Genomic DNA, 15,919 nt, shown 5'->3' on the forward strand with positions numbered 1-15,919 from the left:
CTATTACATGTAAACACGTTGAACGCAGGGACTTGAACAATATGTGCAACTGTGAGGTTTTTTCATCAGGCAGATCTGTCTCAGGAGTGATCTCTACTGCTGGCACAATGTGAAATTTTAAATAAGGTGTATACATTGTGCAGAGGAAGCACTGAGTGCTTTGGGAAGTAAGTTCTTTAAAAAAAAAGAAATACATAGGTCCATTTCCCTCTTTGCCCCCTTCCCTATTCCTAAGTGCTCAACCCTCAGTTTCATTTCTTGGAAATCAATAGAACTGTCCTTCTCTTTGCAGTTTCAGGAATATAAACACACGTGTTCTCTATGGTCAGAGGGGTTCTTGTTGATGGCAATCCCATAAAAACAACAGAATTTCCCTTCCCAGGATGAGTTTGATTCTGGGTGGACTGTCTTGCTGCATATTTGTGCTCTCAACTGGTTTTGGTGGAAGAGAGCGTTCTTAAGACAAAGCACTGACAAGTCATGTTCACAGTTCAGATTTAGCACTTAGTGAGCTTTCATTTGTCTTACCCTCATATGTTTGAGGCAACATTACAGTCTTTTTGATACAAAACAGATTGCACAAAGCCTCACGGAATTTCTCAGCTACAAAAAAGTACATGATGGGGTCGAACGCCCCATTGAGGCTGGTGAGGCAGGAAGTGATGCGGTTGCTGAGGGCCAGGAGACGCTGTGTTTCACAGGAAGCTTTGGTCCCGATGTAATGAAGAATATAAATGTAGCGATTGACGTGATAAGGTACAAAGCAAATCAGAAAGATCATCAGGACCATGATGATCATTTTGACAGCTTTTTCCTTCAGGTGTTTCTCAACTCTGTTCCCGCTCTTCAGGCTTCGGATGATGAGTAAGTAGCAAGTCACAGTAGTAACGAAGGGGAAGGTGAATGCCACTGCTAAGGACACAAGGGCATGACGTGAAGCCTTTTCTCTGTAGAGCTGCAGGCAGACAGTTGTGTTTTTCATCTGGACTGTCTGCACACTGAGCAGCAGAGGTGCCATTGCCACACCAACGATAACCCACAGAAAGACACATGCCACATGGGCATAGCGGGACCTGCGGAGCTTGATGGACTTCACAGGGTGCACAATGGCCAGGAAACGGTCAACACTGATGCACATCAGGAAGTAGATACTGGCATACATGTTGAGGTAAAAAAGGAAGCCAGTGAGTCTGCATGGGATCTCACCAAATGGCCAATGGTTACCAGAAAAATGATATACCAGCCGGGTGGGAAGTACCAGCACGAAGGACAGGTCAGCCACAGCAAGATGCATCAGGAAAACGTTGGCAGGTGTGCCTGACTTTTGGTCCCGGATGAAAAGCCAAAAAGCCAGGGCATTGCCAGCAAAAGCCAGGATGAAGTCCAGAAAGTAGAAAGTGGCGAAAAGCATGTTCTCAAGGTGTGTCTCTTTGCCACATTGCTCTGATGTTTCCAAAGCGAAATTTGATTGATTTGAGCAATTGAAGAGCAGGCTTGAATGTGCTGGCCCATTCATTTTTCCCCCACAGTTTTGAAGAAAAAAGCCCTAAATGTGAAAGAATTAAGACAGTATATTACTAAAGAGCCTGGGTTTGTGGAAAACAAACAAAAAACCCCAACAAAAGACCCAAAAACCCATACATGAAAGTGAGCAATGTCTCCTGTTTGCTAGCATCAGTGTTTAGTATACAGGTCAGTCTGAATTTAAAACTTACATTAAAATTCTGAATACCCTCTGCTCAGCTGGGTTTACCACAGCAGTAATTTCTGTGGAAGGAACCCCAATGAAGAGCTGGCTAGCTGGTGATGAGCTTGTCTCCAACCTGTGCTGAGGTCACTTGTATAACCAGGTAGTGAGATGCTTGTGTCCCTGGTTAAGAGGAGTAGGAGTGAGTTCTGTATGTCTAACTAGAAAGTATTTGCTGTGTTTTGATTTGAAACCCTGAGGGCTGAGGAGTTCCTGATGAGTCAGCTTTTCTGAGCACAGGTATCTGTTGTAAGGTGATCTAGATTAGAATATCTGTCCTGTTCTTAGAATAGATAAAAGACAGGTCAGGTACTGCTGTTATTTTAAAAATCCACAGAGTTCCTGAAAACATTTGAGCATTATTTTGGTCTAAAATCCTTTGTTTAAGGCAAATACACCTAGTTCCAATATAGGAGGAAACTTTTCAGATGGGTAGCAAGCATCTCATTTGACACTGAATTGGCTCAGGGAAGATTTTAAATAATGCCCATGCTGTCAGTCACCTGTCAAAGTGTCATCCTTCCCTGCAGCTTTTATCTTCCAACATAGCTCTCTCTTTTCCTCCCTCAAAAGCCCAAGCTCCCCTGTAGCTTATCCAGGGCCTTTTCCAAATAGCAGCTTAGTAAAACTGACCTTAGCTTTGCCGGTCTCTGTTTGCAATGTCCTGAACAGCATCAACAAGAAGTGTGATAGGATATTCTGAGCACCTACCCATGGCTTTTTATACATTGCTCATCTGTGGGTATAGGTGGTAGGGAAATGCAGGCAGTCTGAAATTCCAGCACTGTCTATTACTTGGATTCCTCAGAAGTGTTACAGTATGTGCAGCAGTACCTCCATTGTATTTTGAGCTGACCATTGCATTTTGTACTGACTGACCATTTCTCCATGATAGTCAATAAATAATTAAATACATCTGTTAAGCACTGCATCCCACTCCCCAACAGAACTCATTGTTCAGATGTCTAAAAATATTGGGTTCGTAGAGAAACCGAAATGGGATTAAGGACAAACAAATATATTGGAAAATGTAAGAAAAATTCAAGATAATTAATATCTTCAGTTTGACTGCTGCTACTTTCAGGTGAACAGAAAACTGGAATAGCTGGAGGTTAATGTGCTGGATCACTTCTGTTTGGTTCACAGCTGAAGAGAAAAAGTCAACAGCAGGGAGAGTGGATGAAATTCAGAAATTGGAAGTTCTTTCTATGGCGCTTCTTCATACATTGCCTGAATACCCTTCTGGATTTGAGTATTTGTAACAAGGTGCTATCTTGCCATTACTTGAAATTGCATGTGCAAGGAAGACTGTAAAACCCTTATGTCCTTATCTACAAAAACACTTGTGAAATTGTGCTTTCACATGCAAAAGGAAAATGCCCTGCTGCATTTTTTTTGTGTGAAGGTCACAAGTTTACAGAGGAGGCCACAATTTTTTGTTAATAGTATTCCTTTGTCCCTTACAAAGCAAAACCTACAAGTATTCTTGAACGCAAGAGTTTAAAGTTTGTATGGGATAGTAACATTGACTCACGTACTTGCCCTCCCTGGAAAGAGTTAGTTTAAATATGTTATTTTTCTGTTGCATACCAAAAGAGAAACACACCAGACCATGCCTTTTTATTGGCTGTTAATTTACAGTGGTGCATATCACCTCATATTCTAGCTATTAAGCCTTTTTTTGGTGTCAGGCCCATTGTTTAATTATGCTTTTCATCTGCAAAAAGTGTAAATCAGGTGATCTTTATGTCAGGGACAGGGTGGTCTGATGGCTAAGCATTGCTCTATCCATGGTTGTGACACCTGAGCAAGCAGTAAACACTGCCTTGGAGCAGCTGAAAAGGCAGAAATCTGGGTTGTCTGATGGAGCAGATTGGGATGGCTCTTGTCTTACTGATAATGCTTTAAATCAGTTCCTGAAATGAAGGACTAGGCAGACTTTTCCCTGTTTACAAGCTAATTATTAGGGGTTTAGCAGCACAATACACTGAACCAATTCTATTTGAGCTGATTTCCTAAGGAGGATCTTGGAAATTCAGATTCAGCTGCGTGTCAGTGCCAGACCTAGAATAGGCAAGACTTCAAAGTTGAGAGTTTTATCCTCACTGATGACAGCATTGAGTGTGCTATGGATTTCTATACAGACATGATTTCGGTGCAAAACACTGTGGGTTGGAGTAGAAAGGAGAATGTCAGAGCTATCTGGAAACCCAGTATGTCAGTGTCAGGAAGAGAGAGGCTTAGAACTAATGATAAAATTGAAATAGATTCAGTCTTTGCAAATGACGGCCTTCATAGGAGAGCTGCTGTTATCTAATTTACTTTTTAGAGCAAGGTGAAGTGAGATGTTTTTCGATACCTGGTTTGAACTTATAGAAAAGGAAAGTGGTCCTCTTTCTAATTTTGCTTATGTTTTAAGTTAGAAGGAAATTTTAATTACAGCTTTAATATTTTTTTTGTAATTCTACTTATTGGTTGAAAACAGTGGTGTAGCACTTGAGTAGGTTCAGAAAAAAGCCAACATGTCACTAGAATTAATTGTTGGGCTTATTTTTAGAATTTATATGTTTTCAACAAAATTCTACAGCTTTAGAAAAGTAATAATTCTTTGACAGTGTGTTCTCTAGAAGGGGTCAAAAGCCCTTTGCTGTTATTTGCAATTCCATGCCTATTCTCCTCAGGTTTATCCTATAAATTTAAAATAAATGTGTGTAGTTTTTTTATGCTTATAGACAAAGCACTGGGATTCCTATAGTCTGTATAAATGCTGAGAGCAAACTAGAAACCGTTCCAAATAACATAGAATATGTAGTTTTTGTTAAGCTGTATGGTGCAAGAGGCTTTCATTCCACAGACAGAAAACTCCTTTAGGAGTCTGGCTCATTATCCAACAATTTCCGCTTGGACTGCACTCTTGATGCCGTGTGAATATTTAGTGATTTACGTATTGCTAGACTGTTCTGGAATTAGCCATTATCCCAGGCCTCCCAGGGCTGAGCTGTAATGGGGATGTCACTGCTCATTTGAAATGCATGCACTCTGACCATATTTCGTGCCCTTTTTCTCTTCTGCTCAGAAACAAGCAAGAGAACAATCCACAAGGCTGTCAGTGTGGACATAATGCAGTCACTCTTTCAGCAGATGCTCTGTCTGGCATTAATGAAGGAACTAGCAGGAGAAATCTTTAGCTCCTTGTACTCAGTTACCTAGCTAGTTTGCAAGGAGCTTTTGTTTGCCCACTGCAAATAAACTTGACCTATATGTTCGGGTTTGTGGTGGGTATCAGAAACTGCTGATAGATAGCTAGAGCAGTTTCTGGTATGATTATACTGGTTTGTGCATTTTTATGATTATGAGTTTAGTGTTCTGTCAAATGAGCATTTCCTATCTTTCACTCAAAGTACTCTTCATTAGAAATAGTCTGTTTTTGGCTGAAGTTATTCTCCTGAAAATCACTCTCTGCTGAGCCTGTATTTTAGCTGAAATACTTGGTTTTTGTGAGCATGAAAGCAGTGTCAGCACTGGACATAACATTACAACTGGCACAAATGGATATACATTAGATACAAAAGTTTGAAAACCTTTTTTGTTTTGAAGGAGCGATGTAAAGAAAGGTGAGGAAATTGTTCTTTGAAGTTCAAAAAATGCTGCCTATTCTTAGATTCAGACATTTCTATTATATTCATCCACCTCGGTATGTGTTCTGCTCCTCACTGGCACCAGCTAAAACTAATGCCATTAGGAAAGCTCCTAAAAAAGGAACACTCCTAAAAAAAGTATGCTCCTAAAGCCCCTAGTAACAAAAGTTTGTCTCTTACCTCTTTACAATGCAGTCCTGTAGGTGGAGTATAGGGTCCTTTTGGGGAATATCTTAACGAACTCCTGATGACAGCAAACTAGGTGGAAGCAGAGCAGAGCAAACAAGATGATCCCAAGAGAGTGCACAATTGCAGAGCTGCTCTGGGCAGAGAGGGGAGCCCCTCTATATAGAGTCCTCCTCGCTCTGATAGCACATTATCAGCTCAGTCACACAACAGAGCAGGGGAGAGGACACCCCAGCACTGAGGAGCAGTCTTCATCCCAGCTGAGCTCTTGGCACTGGGGCTGCTGCTGTTGGTATAGATATGAGTATCCTGCATGAATATTCCAGTGTTCATGGTGCTTACTGAAGGCTGCTACTGAACCCCCACCCCTAAACACAGAATCCTTGGAGTCCCCTGATTATTTTAGGAGGCTGGAGAGATGCATTGTTTGAGGGCAATCTAGTATTAATAGGCACAACAGGACATTTCAGAACGGGATAATTCCATAATGGTGGGAGTGGGGAGGGGGGGAGGGTGAGGGAGAGGGAGAGGGGAGGCTGCTATGGTAACAGCTTAGCCTGTCCAACACTTCCCTTTGCTTCCAATAGAGAGGGTCTGTGGGAGGGCAGAGGGCTTGTGAGTGGGGAGGGGGTTGATAATGGTTTATCAGTGCAAATGGCTGAAGGCATCTCATTCAGCTGGATGAGAGGGGTCTCTTTCAGGACACTTGCTTCGGGGTCTCCATGTCCAGCCCTGTATAATTACTGTGCGTTTGATAGTGCTGAATAAAATTGATGCCTTTATGCTGAGATGAGCACAGCTGCATGTTTCCTTATAATGGGGTGCTGTCTGCTTTTTCTGGACTCCGTCTGGGCGGACAGTACTTCCAGCCCTGGACAGAGATACTTGCTGACAGGAGGGCTCAGATTTGGAGAGAATAGTAATGATACTTAGCACTTAGGCGCCTGCCAGCTGAGAGTCATAAACGTTTGAGGCCTCACAACAACATCTGTGTTGTATTCTTATCCCCATTTCACAGATCGAAGGGTAAGTGATTCATCACGGCAGAATTTTGAAAGGGGCCCTGTGAAGAACCTAATACTTCATCCATAAATCTGCCCTTTCCATTTGAACTTTTCCTTTTGTCTGATGTGTTTTGAGAATGACCTGTAAATCTCAGTGAGTGTTTGACATAGTGATACAGTGAAAGGAATTAAGCAGACTTGTTGGTTTTGGGACAAAGCAACCCACAGAAGTAATTCTCTGTCATTTTTCTTTTATCATAAATTCTTCCCAGCCCACAGCGTTGCAGCTAGAGGGATAGGTAATAGGCAACTGAACAGCTTCTCGTCAGAGCTTCTAAATATTGGGATAAAACTGATGGCTTCCATCAGCCTTCACACCTTTGCCTGAGCTTTTCTGCCAGAAATTTGGGTTATCTGCCTGTTTAGAAGTGTACTTGTAATGTGTTCAAGAACATGTGCTAGGAACACACTGGCTTTTACCATATAAAGCTGCATAATTCTTAATTTTCTTTAACTTAGGAGTAAAAGGAATTTGTAGGCAAGAAGAGGTCTCTTGTTTATCCTAGGTATTGAAGACTAAGGAATCCAGCCATGGTAAAAGCAGCACACTTTGGTTTGATACATTTTATTCTCTCTCCTTGACTCCCTTGCAGTGCTGTAATGCCCCTGTTATGGTTGGATCCACTAGTAATAGAGAGAGGGTGTTGCCACTTTTCCTTGTCCAGCTATCAGAAAAGATCTAGAGGGTTGGAAAGGATCCCTAGAAGAATGACTGGGTGATATCCCTGATGGCATATAAATCAGTGAATGTTGGAGGAGTATTCTAAGGAAATACAACTGTGTGACTGCTTCATACTCATATTCTTCTCTGTGCAACTGGAGTGAAATATTGGATACCAAACTGAATTATGTTTAGTCTGACCTCAGAAGACAGTTCTGTTACATAAAGTACTTCTTAGAGTATGCACTATATGTTGTTTTAGGAGAAAGAGTTTTTAAATATTTTCTTTCCTTTACTTTGTTCAACCAGGCATCTGTGCAGGCCATGCCATAACCGTGAAAAAGCTAAGGGACTGGGCAAGTACATCTGTCAGAAGTGCCACTTGATAATTGATGAGCAGCCTCTGATGTTTAGGAATGATTCCTATCATCCAGATCACTTCAACTGCACCCACTGTGGGTATGTTGTCATACTGTAAACTCTGACAAAAAAGGAGAGAAACAAACAGTTCAGTCAGCAGTGCAGTCCTTCCCAAAGTCTAAACTTTGCTGCCTTCACATTGTTGAGCAAATAGAAATTGTGTAAAGAGAAACTGAAATAAGTTTGGAAAAAATACAGGAATTTTAGTTTTATTTTGCCATTCAATGTTCTCTTATTCTAACATTGGATAATGTTAGTTTATAATGAAAGTGAAAATAGTTCCTGAGCATGAACTTATCTGAAAGGTTGTGTGCAGATTACCATAGCAGAGTTTTCCAAAGATAGTAGATACCAGGCTGTCCAAAATAGTTTAACTTTGAATTCCTAGCTAGAAAAAAAAAAAAAAAAAGATGGCTTGATGAGCTGTGTCAGTTGTGTGTCACAGTCCATTACCACGCTGATACCTGTCTGACCTGAATTACTTACCACGAAGGCATTTTACCTGGGCACAGTATTGTCCCAGAATGGGTAAGAGTCCAAGTAAATGTCTCAGTATTGAGCACTGCTAGGATGGTTCTTGTACCTGAGCTCTCCCATTCAGAGATAATTTGAGTCTTAGCATGACACTGCAATGTTCCCTGTAAGTGAACCTCATCTTTCTGTGAGACTGTGCAGCTGCAGACATGATGTCCCACATATGTTCTTGTCTGGCAAACTGAGAAAACAATTTTAGAAAGATGAGATGACAATAATTGTGTTTCACTAGCTAAACTTAATGACTGCATTTGTAGCATGAATGTTACCTAAGTTAACTTTCAAATTTAGTCTTCCAAAACTTCCTCCTGGGCATTGAAGAGTTTCCCTCGGTGTTCTTACTTCAGGGACATGTTTGTGTTCCCAGGAAGGAGCTGACTGCCGAGGCCCGGGAGCTGAAGGGGGAGCTGTACTGCCTGCCCTGCCACGACAAGATGGGGATCCCCATCTGCGGGGCCTGCCGCAGGCCCATCGAGGGCCGAGTGGTCAATGCTCTGGGGAAGCAGTGGCATGTTGAGGTGAGGCCTGTCTGAAGCTCAAACTTCCTTCAAGAGCTGCTTTGGAAGAGGACTAGTGCTGGTTGGAAGCTGTAGACATGAAGGTGGTCTGTAATAGATGAATTCAGACAAAACCCAGTTGCTTATGTTTCAGGTTGTCTTCACTTTTGTGAGTGAATGAATTACAGCAGGGCCATCAGGATTCCTAAGAAAGCTATGTTTTCACGACTGCAATAAACTTAATTTTAAAATTTGTAAAGATTCTTGCAGACTAGAACAGCATCTGAACAGCATCTACTTACTAATAAATTTACATACTTTCTATGATGTACTTAGATTTATCCTCTCCAATTCCAGTTACCAGGCACATACAGGGTTGGAATTTTTACTGCAGGCTGAGCCAGTGCAATTTGTGCTTTTTAAGCCTTTTCAGCTCATTGTTTCTATAACTTTCAGCTGAGTCATCACAACTTGCTCTGAAGATTTTTAGTGATTTTTGTTTCAGTCATTTATGCCTCCTAGGGCTTGACCTGAGAGAGACCCTGCTGCTCATTTAAAGTGTATTCATACCAACTATGTTTATGTTCCTGCTTCTCTTCCCTGAAACAAGCAAGATAATAGTCCACAAATCTGCCAGGATAGACACAAGATGATTGCCTATCCAGCTGGTCTTCCACCTATCTTTAATACAACTCTTAATTACTATAAATAGACTAAATATCTCTTTTTTTTTGCTTCCATAAAGATCTTTCCTGTCTGTGCTTCATTAAAGCGTTGAGAGGTAACAGCTTTAAATGGAAAGAGGTAGATTTAGATAGATATTGGGAAGAAATCCTTCCCTGTCAGGGTCCTGAGGCCCTGGCACAGGCTGTCTGGAGAAGCTGTGGCTGCCCCATCCCTGGAAGTGTCCAAGGCTAGGTTGGAATGAGATGAGCCTTAAGGTCCCTTCCAACCCAAACTATTCTGTGATCAAGTGTCATGTATTGGGCTACAATTTATTGCCATGTTTTTCCCTGGTGATGGGAAAGTTGTTTTGCCTGCCATGGAATGGTTTTTTTTTTTGGTCTTTTACAGCATTTTGTTTGTGCCAAATGTGAGAAGCCATTCTTGGGGCACCGACACTATGAAAAAAAAGGGCTGGCCTATTGTGAGACTCATTATAATCAGGTAAATTCTGCCATCTGTGCTGTAGCTGTGACTGGCAAATGCTTTTTTATGTTTTATATATGCAAAGCTATGCAGATTTTGCATAATCTGAATTTATAGAGGCAATGAAATACTAAGAAATTAGTCAGATTTAACAGAAAAAGGACAGTTTTTCTTGGTAGGTAGAAAAGTGATGCTGAAAACAGAATAGAAATATCTTGGGGATACTGATTTTAATTTATGCCATTGAGAGAAAATCAGTGGGCATGGGTTGTGATTAAAATCCCTGTAATTGTACTTCTAAAGTATTTTGTGGGCCTCTTTGGTAATTGCTTGCTTCTGTGGGCCTGAGGCAACTATTGTGTTATCTAAAACATAGAAAAATAGATCAATAAAAAAACCCATAGAAAAGCCAATCAAACCCTGTTTTTTGGGTATGATTTGACTGAACAACTTTTTGGTTTGGTATTTTCTTCTGTCAGATAAATGGCTGTCTCATAAGAAGTAAGTGTTGCTGTTCCGATAGTAGCATTAGTTTTATTTTGGTGTTTATAGTTCAGCATCAGGAGATGTTTGTCTACAGTAAGCATCATACTGTACCCATCCTTTCTTCTCCAACTGACACATACACAGGACTTTAAGATTGCATGACAGTACTAGAGTGTGAGGCATCAACAAAAAAGGTTTTGTAGTATTTACTAGTATGAGATCCAAAGGAACATGGACTATTTGGCAAGTGTATGAGAAGTTATTCAGAAGATTTAAATTGGTATATTTGGGGGCCGCTGCAGTATCTGGGAATTCTTTGGTTATTAGCATTTAATGTTCACACCAGCTGTGTAATTTGGGCAGCATGAGTAGTCAGCAACATGAGTTCCTATTCTTATTTCTTTTTCTGTGCAGCTCTTTGGAGATGTCTGCTACAACTGCAGCCACGTGATAGAGGGAGATGGTAAGATTTGTTCTCTCCCTGTTTTTGGTTGCTGTCCTTGTTTCATTTGTTAGTGCAGCTGTTGCAGTCCCACAGTTGCAAGACATCAGTGTTTGTTTTCACATCTGGCCTCATTTGAATTTGGATGTAAATCTGAATTCAAGTAACCCGTCACTTTCCTCTTATTTGGTGCTTTTACTTTTGCAGTGGTATCAGCTCTTAACAAGGCCTGGTGTGTGAATTGCTTCTCCTGCTCCACCTGCAACATCAAGCTCACATTGAAGTAAGTCAGTGTTTATATTTTGGACCATGTGAGACATTTGCCCTTATGGCAGGGTATCAGCCTGGAGGAGCCATGAGCCAGTGCCTCTCTGAAGGCCAGTATACATCTTCTCCGTGGGAGCAGGGGCTTATAATTCCACTGATTTCAGCACTAAAAGGGATCTGACACTCAGCATCCTCTCTGATTTATTTCCCTTCATTAATCTATTCTGTGAGGAGGTTGGGTAAGATGGGAACTCAACCAGCAGTACAGAGGGAAGGCTCTAAACTTTGCCTGTCCTGAACAGCCTGCAGCCTCCATGTCTCTGGTTGCTCCCCTCAATGACAATATTTGCTATTGCATAGATTATTTTGAAATAAAATACTGTGCTATTTACCTTAAATATCTAGAAGAGGGACAGCAAAAAAAAAAAAAGCAATCCTACATTTTTCCTTTCTCAGGTTCAAACCCTTATCCTACTCTATTGAGTTGGCTCCACGACCATATGAAGGAGCTCTGATTCATCCCAAAGGGGATCTCTGAAGTGCAAAGGGACCTCTTGCATTCTATGATAACAAAACTATTATTCTAGACTGTTACATGATATAGCAAAATCTTGCTCCTTATTTACCTAGTGATACTAAAGACTTCAGTTCACTGATAACCCAGTCTGTACTTGAGTCACCAGATGAGGAAATGAGTTCTTTTATAAATGGAGTAGAACATTAGCAACAACACTGATGTACGTACATGGACATTTGAATTAGGGAAGCATATAGTTTGCAAATACCATTTTAGTGACTGTTCTTTGTGTTAAAGGAATAAATTCGTGGAGTTTGACATGAAGCCCGTGTGCAAGAAGTGCTATGAGAAATTCCCTCTGGAGCTGAAGAAACGTCTGAAGAAATTGTCAGAGCTGGCATCCAAGAAGACCCATCCTAAAGCTTTAGATTTAAACTCTGCTTAAACACATCTGTCAGTCTCCTGATGCACTCTTAACACAAGCTGCTGGTCACTGCAGCTGCTGATTACAGAAGCAATTACTAAGAAATGGAACCAAAGATAAGTAGTACCTTTCCCTGCTTCTGGTGATGTCTCTTTGCATCTAGACTGTCCCTTTTCTCAAACAATTGTCTATTAACACTGGCAGGAAGAGGAGTATGATTTCTGCTTGAGCAGCGTGCAGGCTCATTATTAATTTGCTACTAACATTGCATTTTGCCTTTGTGGAGTTACACACAGTCTTTCGTTCCTCAGTTGAACTGTACTACTCTTTCCACTCTAGTCTAAGGAGTTTGGAAAAAGTGGTTGAGTGTAGGGCTGGAAGAAATGTCAGATTTGCTATTTTTCAATCAGAGTATCAAAAGTTTTCTTCTTACTCTGGGTGAAGAAATTTTTTTTGTTTTTAGTATATAGGCAAATATTCTGAAAGTTGTCACTCTTTGCTGCCTGCAAAACGTTCTAGTCTTTCTCCAGATTCCTACAGAGAATATGGGTGCCCTACAGTCCTTCTGGTTTGTAGGTTTACTGGACAAGCCCAGGAACCAATAGCTATGGCATCTGCACTGCCCACTTAAGCCCAGTGTTAAGGCAGCTAAGAAGTTTGCTTTGCTGCTTCCCTGCTCACTAAGGAGATTTCAGCTGTCAAGGCCATGTGAGCCTCTTCAGAATAGTTGGGCTCTCCTTAAGGAGAAGGTGGCTGTGGGGAAACTAAACATTTTATTACAACTGACACTAAATTTCTTTGTTCTCTACTACTACATGGCTGGTAGAGCTTCTAGTGGTCAATACAAAGTGAGTCCTGTCCACTGGCATAGCTGATATTTATTGAGGCAGTGTGGCTGGAGCATTGGTTACTCTTTTGCATAAGGAAATCAAATGGATAATATGGTACCAATTTAAGCACTTCAGTTTTCCCATTCTCACTTTATTTGCAAGCCAAGTATATGTTTGTTGGTCACGCTCCAGAAAGCCCAATTACATCACGGAGTTTCTAATGTTTGCCATTTGTAGCAAATGTGGTGTTAGGCAGAAAAAGAGCCCATTTTTCTTTAAATTTTTACCCAAAAAAGAGTTTCCCATTCATCTTTCTTTTTAAGACCTGAGTGTACTTAAGGAAAGAATCTCAGACATGACTCTAACATTTTCAAGCACATAGTCCTCCTCTGTAATTTTGCCTGTCACCAGTGAAGTTTCAGTGGTCTTCTGTCTCTGCTACCACAACCCTAGGTGCTGAGAAATCTACTGGGTTTGGATATTCTCAATGCTTCTTTAGAGGCGAGCCATCAGCAGCCCACCTGCACAATGTATGATCCCCGTGAGCTTCGGAGGCCCCTGGAGGTGACCCCCTTACTTCCTTGTGCTGAACTAAGCTGAGCAGCCTGAAAATCCCTTTCCATGAACAGTTGTCAGGCTGTGCCCGCCCTTTTGCAAGGCTGACAAGCACTGGAGGACTACTGTCCTTTGCATGGTTTAAATCTTCTGAAAAATGGCTAGTTTAGTCGGTCAAATGAACACAGCAGTTGGGCCTAGACAACACCCTGCAGCCCCAGGTGAATTAGGTAGCAAGAAGTTAAAGCTTCCCCACTTCATGTATGTGTGAGCAGCAGTTGGATAGGGGCAATAATCCACTTTAGAATTGTGTTACCATGCTTGCTGGATTTACTACCCGTGGAACTGCACCAGTGATACCACAGCAGTGGTGGGAAATCCTGGATAACTGTGTGCAGATCAGAATCCCCCATGTGAGACCATCTTAGATCTTCACTGCCTTTGCTAACTCAGTTTCCATCAGCTGCTTTGCCTTCTGTTGCTGTAAGTTACCATAATCTTTTAACTGGGTTACAGTGTATCCACTCTAATAATGATGAGGGGATAGGCCTAATTTTAACAGTAAACTCTTTTGTCTTTTCCTGCACTGTAGTTTCCAATAATAGTAGCTGCTTGTGTCACTGCTTTAGGAGAACACATTGGCTATTCACTGTTCTCTCACCAGCCTTAAAATGGTCTTTTAGTTAAGGGCACAAAGAACAGCATGTCTTTTGGTGCAGTAGTGTGGCCCTGCAAAGACCCCCGTTTGCAATGAAACCTGTTGTTTGGCATTTTGTCATAGCGTAAAACACTTGAAGTTCTGACCTAGGTGCAGCTCAGTATGTTATGCAGATTTGTCTCAGCATAAAGCATTCTGGTCTGTTCCTGTAATCTCAGTCCCAGGCCATGTTTAATGCTGAATCTGAGCAGCTGTGTATCCCCAGCCTCCTGGGAAGTGGGGGAGGAACACACAGTCACACATTCCTGGTAAATATGGAAGGAGTGAGTAACTAGCAGCCAGCAGGTAATATTCTTTCAGCAGCCACTCTGACGTTCAGCAATGGAAAGTGCATGTATGTAAAGGCAAATGGATTTACTTCTGTGCTGCCAGTAAAGAATTAGTATGGGCTCTTGCCTTGTCTCATGTTAGAAATTTGGTAGACCTAGAAAGCTTCAGAGTTCAAAGGACAGTTGATATGATTCTCTATTCAGTTCTCTGGGATTTGGAGTATGTCCTTATCTTCAGGATATTTCGCAAAGTTAGTTGGTGAAAAAAATCACTGTAATCCCTGATCTCTATATTAGTGGAGGGTGATACTCTCCTAAATTATTAATTTTTCACAATTATTTTTCTTATACATCTGCTGCCCATAGCCTGCAATGTGCAGAGTTACAGTAGTTTATATTACCAACATACCTTTTATGTGAGAGTGGAATTGAAGGAGTAGGAGAAATAACTATAAATGTTGTAAAAAAAATGCATCTTCCTCTACTTCTGTCAGTCTACATTTTAAAAACCAAGTAGAATATAGTGCAAACTTACAAGTTCTCCTTAGTGCCTTGGTAGGCTGACAGGTTGGGTTTTGTTTTCTCTATAATAAATATAGTCAAGGTGTCAGTCAGAAATAGGCTGCATGCTTTTTTCCATTGCTGTAAGTAGACCTGCTGGCCAAATTCTTCCTAAGTATCACACCACTGGAGAGTAGAGATTAATATCAAGGTTGAACTTGGCTCAGAAATCTACACTTACTAAAAGGTGTTGTCTCATACTATTCATTTATAGTTTACATTCATATTTATACATAATTAAAAGCACTAACACTCACTGAGTACACTTGAAAATGGTTTTGCTTTTAGAAAGCATGGTATGTGAAGCTTCTTTGTATTCAAAGGGTATGCTAATCACTTGCAGCCTTTCTTTATGGCACTAACCTGCTCTCTAGGATTTGTGTCCTGATGTTTTTACAGCAGTCTGTGCAATGCTGGCAAACATTGGTCAGCCTTTCGTACAGAGATGTGGCATGATTGGTGTTAGATGATATGACTGACACACTTTCAGAAGTGATTGGATGGGGAGGGAATAAATTGCAGGCAAGTATGTAATAAACATGGTTATACTAGTCTGTAAAGCACTGTTAAGTGCTGAGGGTATTAGACTGAGAAAAGAATTAGCAGTTCCCTGCCTTGGTTCAGGCCTTGATGGGTTCTGCACTGTGTAGAGCTCTCATTTTATCACACATTGTTTTAGCTGTCTAACCAAAACACGATTGTGAATTGAAATGCTGTAATACTGTGCCTTTGTATGTTCTTGTATTAAAGTTAAATGTAATACATTTTAAATCTTTACCCAAAAAAAAAAGGAAAAAAATTTTTATAGTGTACAGTTAATACCATATTTTCAGCGCTTAGCCAGAGAGCATTACCCACTCTGAGGAGCTCTGGGTTTGCCCAAACCTTAGGAACTGCTGTGGTGAATTCACATTTTAGACCTGTGCTGCTTCTGTGGTGATGTGTTGGTTGATG

General features: G+C 41.1%; 2 protein-coding genes across 4 annotated transcripts in view; one reads left to right on the plus strand and one right to left on the minus strand.

Moving 5' to 3' along the window:
• LIMS2 (LIM zinc finger domain containing 2) overlaps positions 1-15,684 on the plus strand; it is a 34,092-nt gene extending 18,408 nt beyond the window's left edge. For all 3 annotated transcript variants that reach the window (XM_069024680.1, XM_069024682.1, XM_069024681.1), the window contains exons 5-10: positions 7,606-7,755; positions 8,618-8,768; positions 9,822-9,914; positions 10,797-10,845; positions 11,032-11,107; positions 11,906-15,684. In XM_069024680.1, coding sequence (XP_068880781.1) covers positions 7,606-7,755; positions 8,618-8,768; positions 9,822-9,914; positions 10,797-10,845; positions 11,032-11,107; positions 11,906-12,053 — 667 coding nt within the window. In that variant the 3' untranslated portion in view covers positions 12,054-15,684. The remainder of the gene's footprint in view (positions 1-7,605; positions 7,756-8,617; positions 8,769-9,821; positions 9,915-10,796; positions 10,846-11,031; positions 11,108-11,905) is intronic.
• GPR17 (G protein-coupled receptor 17) lies at positions 485-3,088 on the minus strand. Its single transcript, XM_069024373.1, has one exon. The coding sequence runs from the start codon at positions 1,514-1,516 to the stop codon at positions 485-487; it is 1,032 nt and encodes a 343-aa protein (XP_068880474.1). The 5' UTR covers positions 1,517-3,088.
• Positions 15,685-15,919: the final 235 nt, after the last annotated feature.

Source organism: Aphelocoma coerulescens, chromosome 9, assembly GCF_041296385.1.
Source record: "Aphelocoma coerulescens isolate FSJ_1873_10779 chromosome 9, UR_Acoe_1.0, whole genome shotgun sequence".
Classification (NCBI taxonomy): domain Eukaryota; kingdom Metazoa; phylum Chordata; class Aves; order Passeriformes; family Corvidae; genus Aphelocoma; species Aphelocoma coerulescens.

What these genes read in the sequence shown, in the direction of transcription:
- GPR17 (XM_069024373.1), bottom strand. Translation starts at nt 1,516, where the DNA reads ATGAATGGGCCAGCACATTCAAGCCTGCTCTTCAATTGCTCAAATCAA.